General features: G+C 32.9%; 1 protein-coding gene across 3 annotated transcripts in view; it reads right to left on the bottom strand.

Moving 5' to 3' along the window:
* The window catches only part of STXBP5 (syntaxin binding protein 5), a 166,615-nt gene that overhangs the window by 59,037 nt on the left and 84,133 nt on the right, over nucleotides 1-23,445 (bottom strand). For all 3 annotated transcript variants that reach the window (XM_055310078.1, XM_055310079.1, XM_055310080.1), the window contains exons 10-16: nucleotides 9,369-9,523; nucleotides 8,188-8,260; nucleotides 4,873-5,020; nucleotides 4,598-4,665; nucleotides 4,281-4,321; nucleotides 3,009-3,229; nucleotides 2,638-2,816 (exon numbers count right to left, since the gene is read on the bottom strand). In XM_055310078.1, coding sequence (XP_055166053.1) covers nucleotides 2,638-2,816; nucleotides 3,009-3,229; nucleotides 4,281-4,321; nucleotides 4,598-4,665; nucleotides 4,873-5,020; nucleotides 8,188-8,260; nucleotides 9,369-9,523 — 885 coding nt within the window. The remainder of the gene's footprint in view (nucleotides 1-2,637; nucleotides 2,817-3,008; nucleotides 3,230-4,280; nucleotides 4,322-4,597; nucleotides 4,666-4,872; nucleotides 5,021-8,187; nucleotides 8,261-9,368; nucleotides 9,524-23,445) is intronic.

Genomic DNA, 23,445 nt, shown 5'->3' with positions numbered 1-23,445 from the left:
ATCCCTGGGTGGCGCAGCGGTTTGGCGCCTGCCTTTGACCCAGGGCGCGATCCTGGAGACCCGGGATCGAATCCCATGTCGGGCTCCCAGGGCATGGAGCCTGCTTCTCCCTCTGCCTGTGTCTCTGCCTCTCTGTCTCTCTCTCTCTCTGTGACTATCATGAATAAATAAATAAAATCTTAAAAAAAAAATGTTTACATGTGAATTATTTTAATATATGTAAATGAAGGTTTTACTTTTTAAAGACAAGGAGCTGAACGTTTATAAAAAGCTCCATAGTTTGTACAAATATATATATATTTGTGAGAGACACAGAGAGAGAGGCAGAGACACAGGCAGAGGGAGAAGCAGGCTCCATGTACGGAGCCTAACATGGGACTTGATCCCGAGTCTCCAGGATCAGGCCCTGGACTGAAGGGGGCGCTAAACTGCTGAGCCAGGCTGCCCTGTACAAATATATTTTAAACGTATGTTTGGAGACTTTGCTGTTTCAAAATGTCTGTTCGGACTGCAAAAGCCCAATTAAAATACCTAAAAACACAAAATTTTACTGGTTATAGGAATAAATTGAATAACTACTCTTAAAATGTTTCTTCAAAGGAACAATTACATATGAAAGCATTTTGTATAAAAACAAAGTAGTAATTATTTTAATATCAATTTGATTATATTTCTGACATTTAAAAATTGGCTTTTGGGACTGTGGATGAAAACTATGTGAAGTTAATAAATAACTGCATTTACCAGAAAACTGTTCAGAAGAAAAAAAATGAGGTATAACTCAAATTGCCTGTGATTAAAAAGTCATTGGTAAATTTGTCAATTTTAGACAAAAACCTTAAAAACTTTGTCATAAAAATGTTATCAAAACAAACATCAAAGACAAATTGTACTTTACAGGCTTATAAGACTTGAACTTAACAAAGGCTGGAGAAATACACATTAAAATCAAAGAACATTAATGGAAATTTTACAAATTTAAGTTTAAAGCAAAGCAGTACTGAGTAAGTAACAACATGGAAGAATGTAGAATTCTCTGTATTTCCAATTTCATTCTAGCAAAACATGTGCCAGAACTGTAGCAAAAAGGAGGATGTGTATGTATACACTTGAGAGAGGGCCAAAAAAAAAAAAAAAAAAAAAACCCAAAAACCCTGAGACCTGAGAAATGTGGCTGCTTAACCTGAATGCTTACATTTTTTAGATCAGATCAGAGTCTCCTGTTGGCACTAGTGGCATTCTGACCTGCAAGTTCTTTGTTGCAGGGCACCGTTCTGCACGTTTGAGCATCATCCCTGACCTCTATGCACGAGATGCCAGCAGCACCCTGTTCCTACTGTTGACAAGTAATAACGTCTCCAGATATAGCCAAAAAAATGATGAGGAGCAAAATCATCTCTGAGAACCACTAACATAGAACACACAATCTCAAATTTATATAAACGTATAGATTTTTTTTTTTGAAGTCTGTAATTTTGGGGGCACCTGAGTGGCTTAGGTGGTTAAGTGTCTGCTTTTGGCTCAAATCCTGATTTCAGGGTCCTGGGATCTAGCTCTGCATTGGGCTTCCCGCTCAGCAGGGAGTCTGTTTCTCTCTCCCCCTCTGCTGCTTCCCTCTCCCTACTAGTACTCATGCTAATCTCTCAAATAAATAAAAATCTTAAAAAAAAAAAAAGTCTACACCTTTTAAATGATATAAAAAAATCTGCCCATATCTTCGGAGTCATTGCAATGCAATGCTAGTTACACAGACATTCTCCACAGCAATTCTTTACTACTCATCAAGAGAAGAAACTCCAGTAGATCTAAAACACAACTGGGACAAAACCTGGTTCTTTTAACAAATGCCAATGATCTCTCATTAGGCCTCCCTACCTTGAATCCACTAATCTGGCTTTTGCACATCAACTCATATACTGAATTTCTTTGACATTTTCCATAACCACTTTTTTTAGTCATTACCCCAACTGAACTTCTTTGTAAATGTAATTAATCACAGTCTTATAAAATTTTTCAGTGATCTTAACTTTTTCCTCATTCCTTTATTTCTCTGTCATATTTAAGGCTCATATCCTTGAAAACATTTAACAACTCAATAATATAAGTCAGAAAAAGAAAGGATAAGAAAGTTGTACCCAATTTATTCCTGTATAAAAAAGCAAAATGTATTCATATCCAGAATGCTACAATAAAGGCATTTAAATAATGATACTGGTGTGCTAGAGAAGATTTAGAAAGCCAAGAAAATGATTACAAAATGACTGAATCTCTAAAGACCAAAAAAACCAGAACTTTCAGAGCAGTAGAAAGCAGTCTACATATATATTTGATCCGCATTGAATCCAGAGTAGAAAACATCTATAGATTTGAAGATTGAGCTATATATACAGAAAAGATCCACACTGTTCTACGGGTATGTTTACAGATCAAATCTTAGCACTTTAAAGATAAACATCATGGAATTCAATCATATTCCTTTTGATACCATAGAAAAATGAGTTGTAGTAACCACAGCACAACCCAGAAAGAAATGTCATTTTTCTCTATCACAGGAAATTATCACTGTAATAAAGCTTATAATTTTTCTAAATTAAATTTATCTTATTTCCAAAACATCTGTATTTTTTAATAACATACTTTAAACAAGGGACATTATCACGAAGCCCATCAGATGAACTGCTACTGGTAGAAGGATGAGACTGAGGAGGAATGGGCTGAGGAGTGGCGCCCCCCACTGGTGTTGGCAAAGGCGGTGCCTGTTCGCCCTCTGGGGATTCCACATCATTTATTTCATATAACAATCTAACTTCAAGCATCTGTTGTAAAAGAAAGACAGTTCTACTTTTAATAATTATTCATCTTATACACTTTCCACAAAAGATAGATGGCAATGAAAACACTTAAGTGTTCTTAAAAATTCTAGATAAAATTGACTTCAAATAATTTAAATAGTTCAAAAATTTTAAATGTCAGACATCTGACACTGAAAATAATTAAGAGACTATTACCGGAATGACTTCTGTTATCACTTCTTGTTTGCTGAATCTATAAATAATGACATGAGCTGAAACTCCAGCTATGCACAGCATTCTACTTTCTGGACACCAGGAGATAATCTGAATGGCATATGGGTCTTCATCTACAATGTCTGTGTTTGGTCTGTCATCTTTATTTCTTGACTTTTCAAATACTTTAGATGTCTTTAGTTTATATAATACTTGCAGAGTTACTAGAAAAAAACATTTGTTAGATACTTTAATACAAAAAGAAGAAAGAAGAAATACAAGGTAATATGTAATCAGTCAAACTATCTAAGGAAAACAGCCTATATTTATTTGAACCATATTTTTATTTTCAGGTCTACATTTCTCAATTACACTTTTAGACAATGCAATCACTGTACCTATTGACCAAAAAAAAAAAAAAAAGGTGTACTGTTGTTAAAAACAAAACAAAAAACACATGATAATGAATTAGATAACCTGAAAAAAAGACAAATAGATTTTTCAAAAAAAAGTATAAATATAATGAAAACAATAAAGAACATATTTGCTTTCTAAAATGTTTTCTACATATTTTCCCTGTAAAAGGTACTAATAAATATTATCTCACACTTCTATATGATGAAACACAAAAGATCACGAGTTAACTGGATTCTCACTGTTTGCTATATATATTTGGCAAACACTGATGATTCAAACCATTCTTTCCTTTTTTGATATTGTGTAAGCACCATATATATATATTCTGTCAAGAAAGCACAAATTACTGTTAGTATAAAATCAGGCATTAGGGGGCGCCTGGGTGGCTCAGCGGGTGAGCGTCTCCCTTTGGCTCAGGGCATGATCCTGGAGTTCAGGGATCGAATCCCATGTCATGCTTCCTGCAGGGAGCCTGCTTCTCCCTCTGCCTGTGTCTCTACCTCTCTCTCTGTGTCTCTCATGAAAAAAAAAAAAATCTTAAAATAAAAACCCAGGCATTAAAATTATTCTACAAATTTCTGTTGATTTGAAATATATTCCCATTTTCATCTCTGATTTAAGGAAATTTTGAAGACAGAATTTGATTACTTTTGTTGAGACTCATTCTTGATTTACTGGTTAATATCCTTAAAAATATCTTAAACATCTATTAGAAATTCTAAACTATACTTGATAAATCAGGTATTAAACTCATAGCTCCCAAATTTTAAATTAAATGTTGGTTATGCAATTATAAAACATGTTGTAATAAAAGCAGTGATTGTGAAACATATAACAAATAATATTCAAATTACTTACTTGCAGAAGCATCCCAGAACTTAACAGATCCATCAGCATGCCTATGAAAAGCAAATGAGTTAAAATTGTGAAGAAAAAAAGAAAAAAAAAAAACCCTACATATTTTTCTTTCTTTGAAGTATACTGTTATGTGAAAAGACAGCAACCAAAATAAAGAAGTGTAAAATTCATGGTAAACTGGCAGGTTCCAGACAACAACATTTCTTAATAAGTTACAGCATAAAGCAAAGCATTACCTGCCCAATTAATTAATATTCATGTAGTCTTAATGATATCTAGCTATTAGAGATTTAGTGGTGAAACAGGATTTTACTTACCCTGTAATAATTATTTCTGGGTAACTTTGAACACCCAAGCCCCAATTACCTCCATTAATGGGCCATTCCTATAAAAAAAATTATTGTATAAAGCAACTTCCAAGCATACGTCTTCATATATATTTCTATGACAACAGTAAAAAACATATTTTGCTTCAAAAAGGGATTTTCTATATATTTTCTCTAAAAAAGATATCAATGTTATAAAATACTCCAAGGTGATACATATAAATTACTGAAATGTAACATTAATTACTAAAACTCATGTTCTATACCTTTTTGCTGTAACCTTGACGTTTCTGTCTGGCTCCAACAGAATAAAGTGCAGGAATAAGGTCCACAGGACAATCAGCAAAATATTCGCAACATGTAACAGGGGATTCATGTATACTCAAAGGGTACGGATTTTCAAATATAGGATATCTTTAACAACAGGAAAAGAGAAATATTTATTAATTTAATAAAATTACTATGAAAATGAGAACCTAAAAAAAATACAGCTTTGGAATGAAAACATTTTTAAAACTTTGATTAATTTAAAGATAATAGCCTATGAAGATCCATATAACATATTACCTGAATTTACATTTTAACTTTGGGGATACAATGCTCTTCTCTGTATTTTTGGAAACTACATACATTCTACCAGAGATTTAACAGATTTAATTCATGTAACTATGTAAAAAATAAAAAATAAAAAAATAAAAAGGCATCTTTTATAATGCAAGTTGCTCAGTTAGAACAATAAATAGAAAAGCTGCAGTTGGAACTCTGTACCATGTGGCACACTGGCCTGAGTGCTTTATATGTACATTTATCTTATTTGCTTTTTGCACCAAACATATGATGTAGACATTTTACGGAAGAACAGAGTAATGTGCCAAAGGCATGCCAGCTAGCTAGAATTTAACCTGTGCACTTTAGCATTAAGGTATAAGGTTCTCAATCAACAGATCTTAGATCTTTATGTCAGTAGAGCTAATACAAATTTTCAATTCTCCTTTTTTCCCCATTAATGTAATGCCTGGTAGAACATTTAATATAGAGATGCTCGGGGCAGCCGGGGTGGCTCAGCGGTTTAGCGCCACCTTCAGCCCAGTGCCTGATCCTGGAGACCCAGGATGGAGTCCCATGTCGGGCTCCCCACATGGAGCCTGCTTCTCCCTCTGCCTATGTCTCTGCCTCTCTCTCTCTCTCTCTCTGTGTCTCTCATGAATAAATAAATAAATAAAATCTTTAAAAAAATAATAATAATATAGAGATACTCTTTTGTTTCGGTGATAATAAAATTCTACCTTAAAGGCTTTCTAGATATGAAATTATTTCATTAAATAAAGCAAAAAATGCTTTCAAAAATTTTAATTTTAAAGTAAAACCCTTACTACATATGCAATGATATTCTTTTCTGGTTTGAATTCCTTGAGAATGATTACTTAAAAATATCTGGGAAACCAGAATATGGCATAAAAACTCTAAAAAGTTCAGAGTGGCACATCTGCAAAAATTAGATGTATTTATCAGTCTACTATTGACAATCATTTAAAAATCAGAGAAGAATATTTTCAGAAAAGTCCTTTCTAGATTTCAAAATGAACCAAACTGTTGTAACTCCTTCCTCAACCACACATAAAAACACAAGGAAAAACGCAACAAAAATATGAATTAAAAACATGGCAGGTAACTTTGTTCTCTTTATAACAACACTTTATAATCCTTAAGCTCAACGATTCTACTATTATACATTTAATTGATGCATTTGATAAATAAAATGCCTAGTCACAGGTTATTTGCACAGTATTTTAACTTACATATATATCAGTATAGACAACACATAAAAGTCTCATATACTATATGAAAAGTTAGCGAAGACAAGAAAATATAATTATATTAAGAATAAATTATTCTAGGGGTGCCTGCCTGGCACAGTCGGTTAAGCATCCGACTCCTGGTTTTTGCTCAGGTCATGAGTTCAGGGTCATGGTGCCAGGTCTGCACTGGGCTCTGCACTCAACATGGAGTCTGCTTAGGACTGTCTATCCCTCTCTTTTGCCCTTCCTCCTCCACATGGTCTCTCTAAAATAAATAAATAAATCTCTCTTTTTTTAAAAGAATAACTTATTCTAGGACTGTCATTTACATCTATCTATCTATCTATCTATCTATCTATCTATCTATCTATCTATCTATCAATCTATCATCTCTATGTCAGAGAGAAAGAGAGGGAGAGAGAGAGAGAGCATGAGTGGAGTGGGAGGGGTAGAGGAAGACTCAGACTCTCCTCTGAATTGGGAGCCTGATGCGGGGCTTGATCCCAGGATCCCGAGATCATTTAGAAATGTTTTTAAATTCCTTTGATCCACTTATGGTCCTGCAATTTTTTAAAAGGAAAAAAATACCCAATTAATAATTACAAGTAGCACATACTAAGTTGATGTGAACCTAGGAATGCCTTAAAATCAAGTTAAATAATATTATTCACTTATTCTTCAGGGTTTCCCAATCCTGGTACTATTCACATTTTGGATCAGATAATTCTTTATTATAAGGACTCTCCCCTGTGTACTGTGGATGTTTAGCAGCATCCATATCCTCTACCACTAGATGCCAGTAGCATCTACAAAAGATATTTATATAGACTTTGTCAAGTATCTGGGGCTAGGCGAAGCAAAATATCCCCTTGTTGAGAAATACTGAAATCCTGAATGGGTAAACTCAATTTAATGTTTAATGATTATCTCTCAGGAGATACAAATAAATAATGTAATATCTTTCATAGAATTTATAAGTAAACACTATCATCTATGTTAGAAAAAGCAGAACATGACAAATACCACAAAAAGTTGCAAAGGAGCTACGGAGGCCATTTACAGATAAGACAGATGTGTATATATATGTGTATATATACACATATATATAAAATCTCCTTGCAGCTGTTGGGAACCTGTAAGAAAAGACACTGAAGTATGATCACAGTTCAGTTTTTCTAGGGAATAAGGCACCTGTAGTAAGATAGTGAAAAATCAGGTTGGAAAGGTATCTTAAGTTCCTACTGTGAAGAGTAGTAGGCTGGGAAGGTGCTTTCAAATCAAAGCAGTAGAGACCACAGTGGTTTAAAGAGGAGACTAACAGGGCACTTGGTTGGCTCCATCAGTAGAGTATAAGACTCTCAAAAGAGGAGAATGGCAATCTTGGTACTGAGTGTAAAGTTACTCTGACAATGTATTCATAACAGTGCCACCAAGATTGCATAGGGTTGGAGAGACCACAGAGCTTATTATATGGAGGTAAAATGTGATGGGATTAATTTTGGTTTTGTTCATTTTGTTTGTCTCCAAGGTGCCCAAGTATTAGATTGAATCATGAAATTTCAAAATTTCAACAAATTTTGACTTAAAAAATGGAAATTCTATATGAACAACATATTAGAGAAATCTGACAGGTAATCAGAAATGTGTACCTGGAATTGTAAAAAAAGGTCAATATTATGGGTATAAATGTAGTGTTTTCAAAGAGAAATAGCCAATCCTATGCTAAAAAGAGTCTTTTTCATCACATCCTAAAATAATCTCTCACAAAATTTTATTTCTTACCCATTTTGAGCAAGGTCTATAAGTACTAAATCTTTTTCCAGAAGAACCACCACAGCATATGGTTCCTGAAAATCTGGAATAGGAAAACAATGCATGAACAATAGTTTTAAATATGCAAGAAGACAGCAAATTAGGTAATAAATATTTGCTTGTTTTTAATTTTATTCCATTCTCTCAAGTATGTAACATTCTCATCTATTTTATATAACTTAAGACTACTTTGTCTTAAATGAGATAAATCTATGTAATAACTCAGAAAAAATTATTTCAGTTTTGTAAAGATGAAGAAGACAAGAAGTTCATAGTAACTTCTATGGTATTACAAAATCCAAGACAGGACATGGGCAACAAACCCAAAATTTAAATTACAACACCCATAAGAATAATTCTTACTATTGTACCTCATAGGAACTTGAATACTACTATACTAATTTCTTTATTTTATATGCACCTATTTAACTATAAAATGCATTACAGATTTACATCTCAATTTATTTCAAATGAAGTAAAACATATCCAGATTTAAATTCCTTTTGAAAGAATATATGATAGTTGTGATGGTTAATTTTATGTGTCAGCTTATCCTTGCTTTGATGTCTAGTTGTTTGGTTAAACATCAATCCAGATGTTGCTGTGAAGGTATTCTTCAGATGTGATTAACATTTAAATCAATATCAGATATAATGTGGGTGGGCTTCAATCAGCTGAAGGCCTGAAGAGCAAAGATAGGTTCTAAAAAAGAAGGCATTCTGCCTCAAGACAACAGCTCTTTCCTGAATTTTCAGCCTGCTATCTTGCACAATGAAGCTGACTTATTAGCCTCCACAAGTATATGAAACAATTTCTTAAAATAAATTCATTCTTTCTTTCTTGCTCTCTCTATACTTTATTGGCTCTGTTTCTCTGGAGAACCTTGACTAATACACTAGTATTTTATAGAATTCTAAAGAAACTGTTTCATTTATCCTTAAGTGGCACTAAAGACTACTACTATGTCATACTAAACAGATAAAGCTTATTAACTTCTGAAATAAAACTTGTGAAGTTATAAAGACAGCATCTCTCTCCCAGAAGAATTACAGCATACTAGGATAAGGAAACTATTTAGAAAACCTATAGGTCTTTGTTCTGAATAGCAGATATCTATAGAGAATGAGTTTTAAAGATGCAAAGCTTATTACCATTTGGGTATGGTGTTTCACACAGCGTTAGAAAATCGACAATTGAATAGTCCATTTCCAGCACAGCAGTACTTTTCCCATGCATAACTGTTAAGCAGGGTCTTCTTCCTACAGTATCATAGGACAAACCTCCTGATAAAATAATAAAAGGTTCCCTGGAAATAAAATACATAGGCAGGATTATAAAAGCATAGTGAAGACTATTTTCTTGCCATATCATAAATTTTTTATTTAGTGAAATGAAAAATTCTAACACATTCTAATGCATGATTTAATTGAATATTCATATGTGACTTTTTAAAATTGCACTAGGTGAGACCCAAGTGAATTCATGAAAATTACCATACAATAAGAATGAACACTGACTATATTCGACTCTTTCATACCTTCCCTTGGTTTCTAAAATTTTTTCCTTTATCTTCTTTATACAACTGTCAAAAAATTCTCTCTGGGTTACTATAGGTCAAGTATCTTGGATGAACTGCCTTTATTTCCAATCCTAATAACCAGGCCTTCTCAACAGAAGGTCTAAGAATGTTAATGGCCTGAGGCATACTGTATGTAACAAATTAACTTCTCACTGATGTCAGAAATGTACTAGCTATGAATCACTCTTGAGAAAACAGTCACTAAAAATCATTTTCTGTAGGGCTTACTTCTGGAATTTTGGCTGTATGCTCTTAAACCAAAGCTCCCATGTACATCTAGCAGCTTGCCACTTAGATCTAATTAACTCTACAACTCTATTAACCACTACTTAGTGATTTACCTAGACCCACTTTTTAAAACTGTATTTCTTAAATGTGCAAAAGACAAAGTATCTTTTTATATATTTTGGCCTGTATTCATCTTTGTCTTGATTATTCAAGTTTTTTGTTCATGTTTTCATTCTATTAGTAATCATTTTCTAATTGTTTTATTGATAAGAGTTCTTTGCATTCTAAGGAATTAGCTTTTGGTCTGCTATGTGTCTCACTATTTGCTGGGGGAGAAGTTGTTTATGATACATTAAATAAATGATGTTAAAAGTTTGATATAAGATTTTCTTTCTTAAATCTCTTCATTTATGATTTTTTAGGTAGTTTCTGAATGCTCACTTTAAGGTCAGTAGATCCATCTTCTTCCTCCACATCTGATATAAACGGTATGTAATAATATGTAATTGTTACAAACACTAGTTCCTATTTACTATTATTTTACAAAAATGCTAATTTTTATATTTAACTTAGAGCTTGTTTGTTGCTAAAAGGCTGTGAATAATGAAACAATAAGATCAAAGCAATATTTTGTTACTTCTTTAAAAAATGCTAGTTTGGGAACTAAGCTATCTGAATTTAAATTAAATTTCAGCTCTGGTTTTCCTTTCTGTGTGATGATAGTGGACAAGCTGCTTAACCTCTCTGTGCCTAACTTTTGCATCTATAAAATGGAGATTGAATGACATGTATCTACCATCAGACAATTGTTGAATTAATATACAGAAAGCACTGGGGTCAATGTCTAGTACATAATACACCTTTGGTAAGATTTTCCGATTATTATTACTAGGATCATCAAATTACAATTATTATCCATTATGAAAGTTTCCCTTCTTTTGACATGTGGAAAGTAACATTAGAATGTCTACATTATATTTATTTTTATCTTACACTCTAGAATAAACTCCACTAAAATTTACTTAGACTAGTAGTACAAGTGTATAATTTATAAAGAAATATATTAAGTCAAATAACTGTTCAATACTTAAACATTTTACCTATTTAAGTACATAAAATAACATGTATATATGTCTATTTTATTTAAAACTATACTCTCATGTGTCCCTATTTTATTTTTTTCATAGCATTAAAATTTATTTGCTTATTGGTTTTCTCATGAAAATGCAAGCTCGAGGGCAAGATTTGTTCATTTTGTTCATTGCTATATCCATAACATAATGAATAGAATAAGTAAATGAATGAATAGAAGTGTATGTGACACTACCACTCTCTAACTTACTATCATTTAAATTTTTTGCCACTAAACTGATTTGGGTAATCTCATTTTTCCACCTAAGCAACAGTAATCAAAGCTTAAAATTCCCAAACAGAATTACGCTAATTGTATTGTACACCAATATACTGTTTCAGTCTCTTTGCATAGTATTATTATTATGGTTGTAGCTAGGAAAGCATATTTAATTTTCTTTCCTTCTTATCACATATAATGAATAAAGAGGATACATTTCCTCTCGTGTACTTTGAAATATAGCACATAACTGAATACAAAATACTAGGAAGAAGGATGAAGAATCCAACTTCATCTTTTACAGAGTGGGAAGCCCGGGCCACATGTATTTTATATGTAATATTTAAAAATAGTCTGATCAATGTTTTTACACATAGCCAACTTAAAAAAAAAACAAAACATTATTAATGTAAGAACCAGGAAGAGGGAGATGCTGAACTTCACTACAGAATAAAATTTCCATGGAAATACCAGGTAGGTTTGCCAGGTAAGTCACTCATTTATTAGATAAATTCTTACTATGGTATTTAATAACACTATGGCAATCGGGTAGATTTATCTTCAAAAGGCAACTAGGTGTGTATCCACTGGTCTTGTAAGTTGCCTACACTTCTTTTCTACTGTTAAAAGTGAAAAAATATATGATGAAAAAGTGATAAAAATATATGAATAAAAAATGACTAAGAAACAGTTTCAAAGAAATACCAAGGTATTTTACATAATTATCAAAGTTCCCTAAATCTAGCAGTAAATACATATGGATATGCATATATATGTATATATTTAATTACCCAACAGATATTTTTTTCATTATAAAGAATGAAACTTTGAAGAGTAGATATTAATGAGATGATTATTTTATAAGCAGTCATAAATACAATGATAAAATATTTTAATACTAGATAGTGAAAATTATAAGTTGTTTTACTGGTATTTAGAATTACATAAAAAATTCTTGAAGTCTAGATTATTTCTAGGTAGTGTATGAATTATGAAGGTAGATAATCTTATTGTTTTTAAACACAATTTTATCTTTTTTGATGTTATAATAAGGCCTGGAGGTAATATAATTTTTATCCCGTAACTTTAAGTAGAATTTCAGTAGAATTTCTTTCAATGATATTGGATGTTCCTCAAGACTGTCATTTTGTGAAGATATCCACATTAGAAAGGTATCTGGACATTTTATCTATCTATATACCTACCTACCTACCTACCTACCTACCTACCTACCTACGAATGAAAGCAAGCACCATGCACCTGTGCATGCAGGGATGGGCAGAGGGAAAGGAAAAGAGAAGCAGGCTCCATGCTCAGCATGGAGCCTGAGGTGGAGCTGGATCTCATTACCCTGAGATCATGACCTGTGTTGAAGTCAAGAGTCAGATGCTTAACCAAATGAGCCATCCAAGTGCCTCTGGACCTTTTAAAATCTGATTGAAATTTTTAAGAGGGTAAACACTTAAAAGTAACTCCGTTGTCCTTCTAATTTCCCCAGGCTGGCCTTGATAAATGGTTTGGCTCCAGTTGTTTCATACGAAGCACTTTTAACTTAAGGAAGGCACTTCTACCCAAAAAGCCATTTTTATAAGCAATTTGTTCCACTCAGTTCTATAACATTACCCATTCATTCAAATTTTCAAATTTATTTTGAGCACCTGTATTCCTGAAAATAAAACAGTGCTCTCATGTCTAGTCTACATGGACAAGCACATAGGAACAAGTGTTACAAAGAGAATAAGACAAGGTGGAGTGGTGACCTGGGTGCAAGGGAGGTGATAGAGCAGTTACTGTAAGATGGTCAGAAAAGATCCTTGAAGTAATGACATATGAGCAGAGCTAGAATGATGAGCAACCAGTTACTTAAACAGCTTGGGGTTGAGGAGAAAGGAATATACATTCTAGGCAGCAGGAATAACAACTGCAAAGACCCCAAGTCAGGAATGAGTTTGATATATCTGAGGAACTAAATGGCCAGTGGAGCCACAACACACTGAGTAAAGCAATACATGGTAAGAGATGACCCAACTCCAAATCCTATAAAATGCATCCTGTTTCCTCTGTTAGGATTTTAAGAACCTGTCTTGTCCATTTCATCCCCATAATGACTTTAGTTCTGACCCTAATAAACTGTAGCTGAAATTATTATAATAGTATTTGCACACATTGTTTATTGCCTGAGATATACTTCCTCTCATTTTGTTTGACTTTAAAATTTTAAAACTCAGTCCAATTATCATCTCCTCAGAAAAACTTTCCCTGATCCATCCACCCTTTCCTGTACATCCAATCCTGTACAGGATTCCCTCCCTATGTTCTAAAGCATCCCTGTGCCTACCTCTTCTCAGCATTTACCATACTAAATCGCCATTGTGTTTATCTAGTTTCCCTTTGTACTGTAAGCTCCTTCAGGACACAGAATGTATAATTTACCTGTGCATTCTCAGGCCATAGCTAGATATCCCAAAAAGTATTTATCAAATACATTTAAATATTACTACACTTACTGCTCAGATGGTCACTAGCACTAGGAATTAAAATCAGAAATGCTGTAGGATTTGGTAATATTTGGCCAGATTTGGTAATAAATATTGTCTAAAGTCTGAAATATAATATTGTCCTATTCTGATACTCTTTCTGCATAATTAGTACTGCCACTTGTATTATTCACTACTTCTCTGTATTTCTAAAATTGGAATTTAAGCCTCAAATTGTCTCATACATCACTGATTTACATATGTTATCAAATTTTCCAACTTTTTTCAAATGGAGATATGCCATTCAATTTTAAAGGAAACACAACTATATATTTGGTAAGCAGAATCATACCTTAGCTCTTAAAAGCTAATAAATATCTTTACCACTCTAACCTCAGTGCTCAGCTTTTTTTGGTGTAGAGGGAATGAGGAGCAGAGGGAGAGGGAATATCTTAAGTAGGCTCCACACCCAGCGCTGACGCAGGGGTCAATCTCACACTACCCTGAGATCATGACCTGAGCTGAAATCAAGAGTCAGCTGCTTAACGGACTGAGCCACTGAGGCACTCCCTAGTGCTTAACTTTTTATTGAATGAACATATGATTTTTATGAGACCCTATAATCAAACTTCTAAGATCCTCAATTCAAATTCCAAATGTAAATTATGATTATATAATTTGAATAGTCCAATAGAAATCTATGCAACCATGATCTCATATTTGGTGTCAAATTGTTAACTTCTCATATAAAAAGTTAAAAGCTTAGATTTTGCCCAGTATGTGTCCATTATAAGAAGTTCATTTGCACACATGGTTCGAATGGAAGACAAATTGTGAAGCACACTCAAAAAGTAATAATGAATTCTTAGTTCTACTAAGTTTTTTGAGCTATCAAACCAAAATAGAATAATCAAAAACAAGGGTTTCAAAAACAAAATTTTAAGAGCTGAGAGGCAAAAAAGAAAATAAAATATAGGGAGATGAATTAAAAGCATTTTTCTAAACATATAATGCTATAGTTTCAAACAATGCTTCTCAAACTATCTATGGTAGTTTCAAACTACTTTTGAAATTTTTCAATTCATGGAAAATCTGTGTTTTGTAAGAAAAACAACTAAATGTGTGCACAGATGTTATAGTAATGTCAAATGATACTCAAGTTTCCATACTTTCACTTTTGATTTCTGCATGTATTTTGTCTCAGAGAATTAGCAGACTGGATCCATCCATGCATCATACTTTGACTAGTACTAGTCTAGAAAACAAAAAGTTGAGCTTTCTCAGGATACTGCTTAACCTACCCTATCATTATCAGGGGGAAATGTGAGGATGTCCTTGAAGGCCTCACTGCAAGGCCCCATACTCCTGCACACTCTGAAGTTAAATCAGAAACCATGGAACTCTTTAACTGGGCATGTCTCAGTAGAGAGGTGGATCTCGAAAACAAGTATTTGATAAGAGAATTACTGCTTAGTTATGAAAACTTTTCACCAGGGACCTTTTTTTTTTAATAAATTTATTTTTGATTGGTGTTCAATTTGCCAACATATAGAATAACACCCAGTGCTCATCCCATCAAGTGTCCCGCTCAGTGCCCGTCACCCAGTCATTCCCCCCCCCGCCCACCTCCCTTTCTACCATCCCTAGTTCGTTTATACCAGAGACCTTTTTGAGTAAATAGGAAATAACAAGGTAGCTAACAATAAGTCATTATGATAATGAAGTGAATACAGAGAAGCATAATGGGTCATAACTCAAACTTTGGAAGAAGTTATCTATGTCCAGATCCTAGCTCTCTTACTTTGTGCCTTATTAGGACTGAATAACTTAACTTTAATTTTAATTATCTGAGCCTCAGTTTTCTCTTCTGGAATACACACCTCACAGAGTTACTGTAAAGATTAAGTGACATGATATATGTATTGCTTATTACAGTGCCTGGTACAAAATACATTGTTAGAAAGTGCTACTAGTGCTACTCTACTAGCATCATGATGATGATATTTCAGGTGTCTTTATAGTTCAGTTCTGTACCTTTGCCAATTTTAAGAGGACCCTGAGAACTAGAATAGCCATCTCCAAACCAAGTCACTAGTGACTAGCCCTTATACTCTCCTTTGCTAATACAGATAAAAAGAAGTTTGGGGGAAAAAAAATAAAGAAACATATTTAGAAAACTTTCTGTTCACCTAATGACCAATTTAACAATGATACAGCTTTAGTAGAGTGGATTTGTATATTTGCATAATGTTGATTTTAATTTTATTGATATAATTTTTATGAAACCTGTTATAGTAATTAAACTTAATATATATCCTCTTAGTTATCAAAAATGTGGAATCTCCAAACATTTTCATAAATAGCCATGAAGTATACAACAGTGATATCAGAGTGTGGTCTGTGAACTTCTTGCGGTTCCCAGGACCCACCCTTTTCAAAAGATCACAGGTAAAACCATTTTCACTATGATATTAAGACACTATTTGCCTTTTCACTGTGTTGATATTTGCACTGATGGCACAAAAGTAATAGTAGGTGGACTAAACTCCTGGCATCTCAGCATGAATCAAAACAATGGCACCAAACTAGACTTACTCATTTTATTCCTCATTGCCACACATTAAAAGGATTTTTCCCCTTCTTTTTCAAAATGTCTTTGATGAAGCAGTAAAATGACTAATTTTAAATCTTGACCCTTACTATGCCTTTTTAATGTTCTATTAGGAAAATAAGAAGATACACAAAATACTTCTGTACACTGAATTGGATAGTTACTTTCAGAAAAACACGTGTGTAGTTGTCTGAGTTGTGATATAAGTCATCTATTATTTTTGCTGATAGGATGACTAACTATAATTTAGGCTTGGGTAATTGACAATCGTCTTCTCAAAAATGAATGAAGTGAATGTTATTTTAAGAAAAAACAACTGATATTATTTGTTTACAATGATAAAATCTGGACTTTCAAGTAAAAATCAAGAGTTTGGGAACTTCTATATGCCATGCTGAATTTCAGTTTCCCAATACGTAAATAGACTTTCCTCATGAGATCAGTGGAGATATCAGCCACTTAATACATAATGAAATGCGTCAATACTAGAAGATATGAATGACTCAATCAATATTTCCCAATTTACTAGTATCATGATGTTACAAAAGCATGTAAGAGTGAGTCATTGCAAGCACTGATAGGCCAAAGGATTTTCATGAAACAGAGTACAAAAAATTTACTGATAAGGGATTCAGATCTCACACTACAACTAATGTTTAAGAATCTATCACTTGTAAAGTTTTGGTGTAATACCAAGGAATATTTACCATTATTTTAAAAATCGAACTATAGTATCTGTGTAAAGCTGGATTTTCTTCGTATGTCTCAATTAAAAGAACACTGCAAAAGACTGACTATAGAAGCAGATCTGAGACTCTAGCTGTAGTCTATTATACCAAACTTGAAGGAAATTTCCAAAATAAACAATTCCAGTATATTTTTAGAAATAGTTATTTAAAAATGTTTTATTTATGTTAATATGCAAAGGGTTATTTTTAAATGAACTAATAAGCATTTTTTAAATTCTAAACTTTATTTCTAGTATGGTAAATATCAACAGGTAAAATCCACATAAGCAAAAGATCTTTGGGATTCTCGATAACTAAGACTGTAAAGGGGTCCTCAGACCAGTTTTTGGACTGTTACTATAAACATAAAAAGGAAGCCCACACAAAAGAAAATTGCAATGATAGGTTTTCATTTTAATAAAAAAGTTTAATTGGTTAAAATTAAGAGATTATATGATAAAGGGTATAATAATAAATTACCTTATAATAAAGGTAATAATAATAAGCTTAAATTAATAGGGATTCTATTAGTGCCACTCTTCTCTAAATTATGATCTCTTGACTATTAATACAGTGATGCAGATTTATCAAAGTCCTTATGATCTTTCTTCATTACCAGCCAAACTTTAATGTATTCTTCAATCATATAAAAACTTAGGGGTTATTTAGCAATAACATACTACATAACATCCGAAAATCTCATGTAAATGAGTGGCTGACAAAACTCAATTTAGAGATAAGGGCAGAAAAAGAATCTATGAATTCTACAGTCCTCAATTAGGAAAAGGAAAAAAAAAAAATCTCAGAACACCTTCCCAACTTTGAAGGCAGAAATCTGCTTATGTGTCCCTATAAACTGAACATTTCATGAATCTTAATAACTTTAGAAGAATTATAATTCTCTCTTGTAATCAAATAAAGGCTGATAGTCATAACAAAATTATTATGATGAAGTTGTCATGTCTATGGAAACACAACTCTTTTCTACCTGTGCTTTCCAGGGCAAAGCATTCATTCTAGTGCTGACATTAAACGAGAAAGCAAAATAAACATATAAATCAAATGATAAGTCAATGAGATAAAGCTACAGAATTTAGTAGACCTAGCCTAACCGTACAAATTCCAGAAAAAATTATGCTTTGGGGTTTTGATGTATTACAGTTTCACAATTCAGGTTGGTTAGGATGCATGAGATTTATAGGACCCCACAGTAATTTTTATTAGTCCACTACTTTTTTTTCCCCTAGTAACAATAAAATGAAAGAATTTATGTAACAATTACACATTTTTTTCAAAAAGAAATCTAAAATCTTCAATGCAGACTTTGTCATGTGGAAATTGTGATTAAATGAACTACAATAAAGTTCACAGTGTTAAAGTATGATTTCAAAGCTTATCTATGAAAGAACATTGCACAGTTTTCAAAATCATTTATTGCGGACAAGGTCTTACATGGATTTGATCCCTGTCCTTAGAACAACGTAACCTAAAGCATATAAGCTGGTACCAATATACTATAAGCAGCCTAGTATTAGAACAATTAGTGAACTATCACTAAGATATTCAGTCCATGTACAAATCACAAGTGAATGCATTTTCATAATGGAAAAAAGTAGACTAGGATGAATAACGATGGAAAACGAGCCTTATATTAGTTTGAACAAAACCATAAAGCTTTAAGGATGCAACAGAGAACCAATTAAGATGGTAAAGAAGGGATGGCTCTAAAAGAAGAAACTATAGGAAAGTTCAGATTGAACTTCAGCAGTAGAAAAAGCAGGAGTAATAAATTAGAGGCAGTGTAAGAAAGGGATATCTGAATAGCTTTAACAAGCAACATTGGAAACAATTAGGTTTGAAATAAAGCTCTGCTTTTTTATAAATAATACACATCAAAAATGATTAGATTTAAAAAAAAAACTATAAGGTTTCAAATTCTATTTTAGGACTTCAGAAATGGAAGAACTGTTACCAAGTGAGTATCAACCATTATTATACCAACTTTGTTAAATTCATCAGTTTCTAGATACAGGGTCATGGACAAGGATATAAATAATTTTGGTCCCTGCTAAAACATAAAAGCTCAGCTGTATGGCTGCTTGCAAAAAACTGAATCATAAAATTTTTATGAAACACCATTTTATATGCAAATGAAAACAAATTTAACTTCAGTCCCTATTATCCCAGCAGATTGCCTTTTCTTTATTCCAGTAGTCATTTAGGAGTTTGCATTGTGGTTACAAAATTTAAGATGATTCCAAAGCCTAAGTGCTTACTTTTAAGGTAGGTAATTAATAAAACAAAAACATCTCCCATCGATGAGACTGATGAAATTGTTATAGTTTATACTCCATTATTTAAAGTATACACAGATATTTTCAAGAAGCAATGTGGGAACTTGTCAAGATTCATAAAAATCTTTTATCCTCAAAATTTCATCACTGAAAATTTATTGTAAAGCAATACTACAATAGGGGTGCCTGAGTGGCTCAGTTGTTTAAGCATCTGTCTTCAACTCAGATCATGGTTCCGGGGTCCTGCACATTGGGCTCCCTGCTCAGCAGGGAGTCTGCTTCTCTCTTTGCTTGTGCTCTCTCTCTCTCAAATAAATAAAATCTTTAAAAATAGTACAATAGTAAAAAATCTTTTATCTTCTGTTGAATTATCTATAATGTCAAAAAAGAGAATCTGTTCACTACTATATTTTTATCTGTAATATGAAAAACCTCATTATAATATCAAAAAACTAAATGTTCAGCAAAAGGGAGGAATGTCTAAGTACACAGCCTATAAGATTATTTAAAAAAATCTGATAGAAACGAGTAATAATTTAGATATGTTAAATAGAAAAAAAAAACCACCACCAGACTGAATATGCTCTAAGAATATTACTAGGTGAAATTGGATATGTATCTGAAAAAAGACTGAAGGAAAATGAAAAGAAAAAAAATTGTTTTAGAATAGAAATTACAGGTAATATGCTTCTTTTGTGAAGACTTTAATGTTATAATTTAAAAATAAAAAACCTAGGTACTTCCAAAAAAACTTTATTTTATTTTATTTTATTTTATTTTTTTCAAAAAAACTTTAAAATAGTAGTGGTTAAACACGAAATTAAAAGGGGTGCCTGGATGGCTCAGTTGGAAGATCATGTGATTCTTGATCCTGGAGTTGTGAGCTGGAGCTCCATGTTCAGTATAGAAGTTATGTAAAAATAAAATCTTAAAAGAAATGAAATATAACAATTGTGATTAACCATACTTTTTTAAGAAACTGCATTTTTCCGATGAAATCCCATGGAAATAGTTTGCCAATTTTTAATGTCATTTCCCTGTCATTATACTTTCAGTATTATAATGTAATATAAAATATATCTAATGCTAAAGGATTTTCTGCTTCCTAGGCCACTCAAAAATCACTACACAAATTTAGAATATAATTATGATTCATCCATTCAGCAAGCATTTACCAAGTGCTTAACTGTGCTGGTTCCAACAGGAGGGGCCAAAATAGTCTTATCTTTCATCATTTGATTCCTTCAGCTTCACTCCTTCCTTTGGCCAGCACTCCCCCCTCTACTATTTCATTTTTTACTCATCTTCTACTTTACTGATTTCGGTGTTCCATTTCCAAACGCAAAACTTACCTATCCTAAGACTTTTGGTTCCATAGCCAAAAATTTTTCTGGAAGAATCTGGATCATATAATCATATCACAATACTTTTAGTATTTAAGAAAGAAAATTATCTTCTCCAACTCTACTTTGAATTCATCATGAGAAATTCACTCTAAAACTTTCTTCCTAAATTATTTCCTTTTCATTTTCTGTGTATATCCTATTCCAACAGTTCATTCTTTTCTGCCATTTGTCATATGGAGGTATTCCCCAATTTAAAAGTAAAAACAAAACTATGTCTCCCTCTTCCCGATGAGATTTAAATGCTACTTATATCTACTGCTGAAAACGTTAACACATCTTCTAAACCAGTATTTTCTGTTAATCCACCCATTTCTTTTTTTCCTTCTTTTAATGTCCCTACAACCTGGCTCATGTTTGAAACAATGCTAATAAAATACTCTTGCAAATCATTCCCCCTTAACTGTATCTTCTAATCTTTGTTATCATTCTAACCAATCTTTCTATAGCAGCAAACAATGCTTACTCTCTCCTACAAACATTTCCATGATGCATCCTGGGAGTATCTTGTTTTTATGTTTGTTTTTTTTCTTTTTCTGTTCAAAATCTACTAGTCTTCCTTTTTCTACCTCTTCATTTTGGTGTTTTTCATGAAAAAATACCAGTGCTAGGCACCTTAGCTGTAAAGGGTAATGAACTGTCAAGAAACTATTCTGAAAGTCCTCCTTTTTCTTATACTCAAGGCACTTCACCTTCATTTTGGCAACTACCACTGATTAAATATAAAATATACTTCAAGGGATTAATACATGTTTACTACCATACAAAGTTAACAAGTAAAACTTGCGAGTGATATAAAATGGATTTATCAGCAGATTTAATTAGTGATATCAGTTTGAATTTAATAAGGAGTTAAGAACTAATTTAGGGAAAAACTTAAAAATAGAAGAATCTTAGCACTTTAAATTAATGCAAGCCACAGATAAAACCCAATCTTCATATAGCTGCTAAATGAGGTATTCTAATGTCAGAAGATAGAGCCATCAATCTGGTAGTCTTTGTTGTCTAGCTATGTGGGATTCTATCATTATAGTGTTAAGGGACAGTAAGTCAAATGTTATCTTAAAATTAAGAAAGTGAATACTGAGTTATTCTAGTTAGGTAGGAGGTTTGGAGATTAAAACTGGGAGAAAGTGTTCTTGTTTTGACAGACTGAAGACAATACAGATAAAAATCCGGTGGGTCATAAGAATGCCTCTGAAGATAGTGATAAAATGAGAATTAGTGAACTTAAGATCAAAACTTTCTCACCAGCATGGGAAAGGTTAACATGAGAACAGGAAACGTTATCTGATGAGGCATATGAAATTTAAGAGTCTCTGGGCTCAAAGATGTCGTCTCTCATTAGACACAATTAATTATAAATCCACTTACGGATTTTTCCTAGACAGTGTTAAGATCAAGTGCCATGGCCACAAAGGGATACCATAAAACCTAAACCTAGACCTCATAAAATTAGAATTTGTAGCCTAGAAGTTATCTAAGAAGCTCTCCAGTCCTCTGTGTTACTCACATTAAGTTATTCAACCTATTAAAAAAAAAAAAAGTTATTCAACCTATTAAAGAGGCACAGACAAAATCTCCTCTTGGTTCACATTAATATAATTACTTGTATTGAGTATGATTTAATGTTAAATTTATGAAGATGATCTGATAAATTAGCAAGTTTAAGAGAGGAAACTGGGGGCACCTGACTGGCTCAGTTGGTAGAACATGCAACTCTTAATCTCAGGGTTGTGAGCTTGAGCCCCATGCTTGGTGTAGAGATTACTTAAAAAAAAAAAAAATCTTCAAAAAAAAAAAAAAAAACAGTTCTTGGCAAACTGAGTGACTTGTGAATCATTAGGACGATTATATCCTAATTCATCCTGTGAGAGTGTTTGGTGTACTGGTAAATGCTCCATCTCCAGAGTCAACTTGAGCTCAAATTCCAGCTCTGCTACTTCGTAGGGCAAGTTAACTTAAACTAAGACATCCCTAAATGGAGATGATACAAGTACCTATTTCATAGTGTTGTGAAAATTATGGGAGGCAATGCATTCAAATTGCATAGCAGAATACCTGGCTTATAATAGATGTCCACCTAGCTTTTTTTCTTCTCGGTGCTTGGAAGCCAAGCCATCTAAAAGTCTTGAACTCAAAAGACAAGAAAAGAAGCTAGTTTTATCTCAAGTAAGGATATGAGAATTGTTAAGACAATAGAAAAGGGAACTACTTTTGTCTCTGAAAGTAGCATGTTATCTGAATGAGGCTCTCTTCTGGTTGCTATGGCTTATCATGAATTGGGGTTGGAGAGAGAATGATATGGAACATTTGCCTACTCTAATACATTGGTGGCAAGAAAATAAAAAGAAGATGCTCCATGCATAAGAGAAGAGGACAATACAAATGTACATACTGATGTAAAAGACTATATTCTAAAACATTGTTCTCAGTGGTAAATATATTGTGACTGAACTGAAGGTGAAGTTTCTTCATCACAGTTTTATTGGGTAGTTTAGCAAAGCAACTGCTGCTGGGAGATCTGTAGGTATGAATATGATCTTGGAGATTGGTG

The sequence above is a fragment of the Nyctereutes procyonoides genome, unplaced genomic scaffold (genome assembly GCF_905146905.1).
Source record: "Nyctereutes procyonoides isolate TBG_1078 unplaced genomic scaffold, NYPRO_anot_genome, whole genome shotgun sequence".
Lineage (NCBI taxonomy): Eukaryota > Metazoa > Chordata > Mammalia > Carnivora > Canidae > Nyctereutes > Nyctereutes procyonoides.
This window is presented reverse-complemented; position numbering and strand designations above follow the sequence as displayed.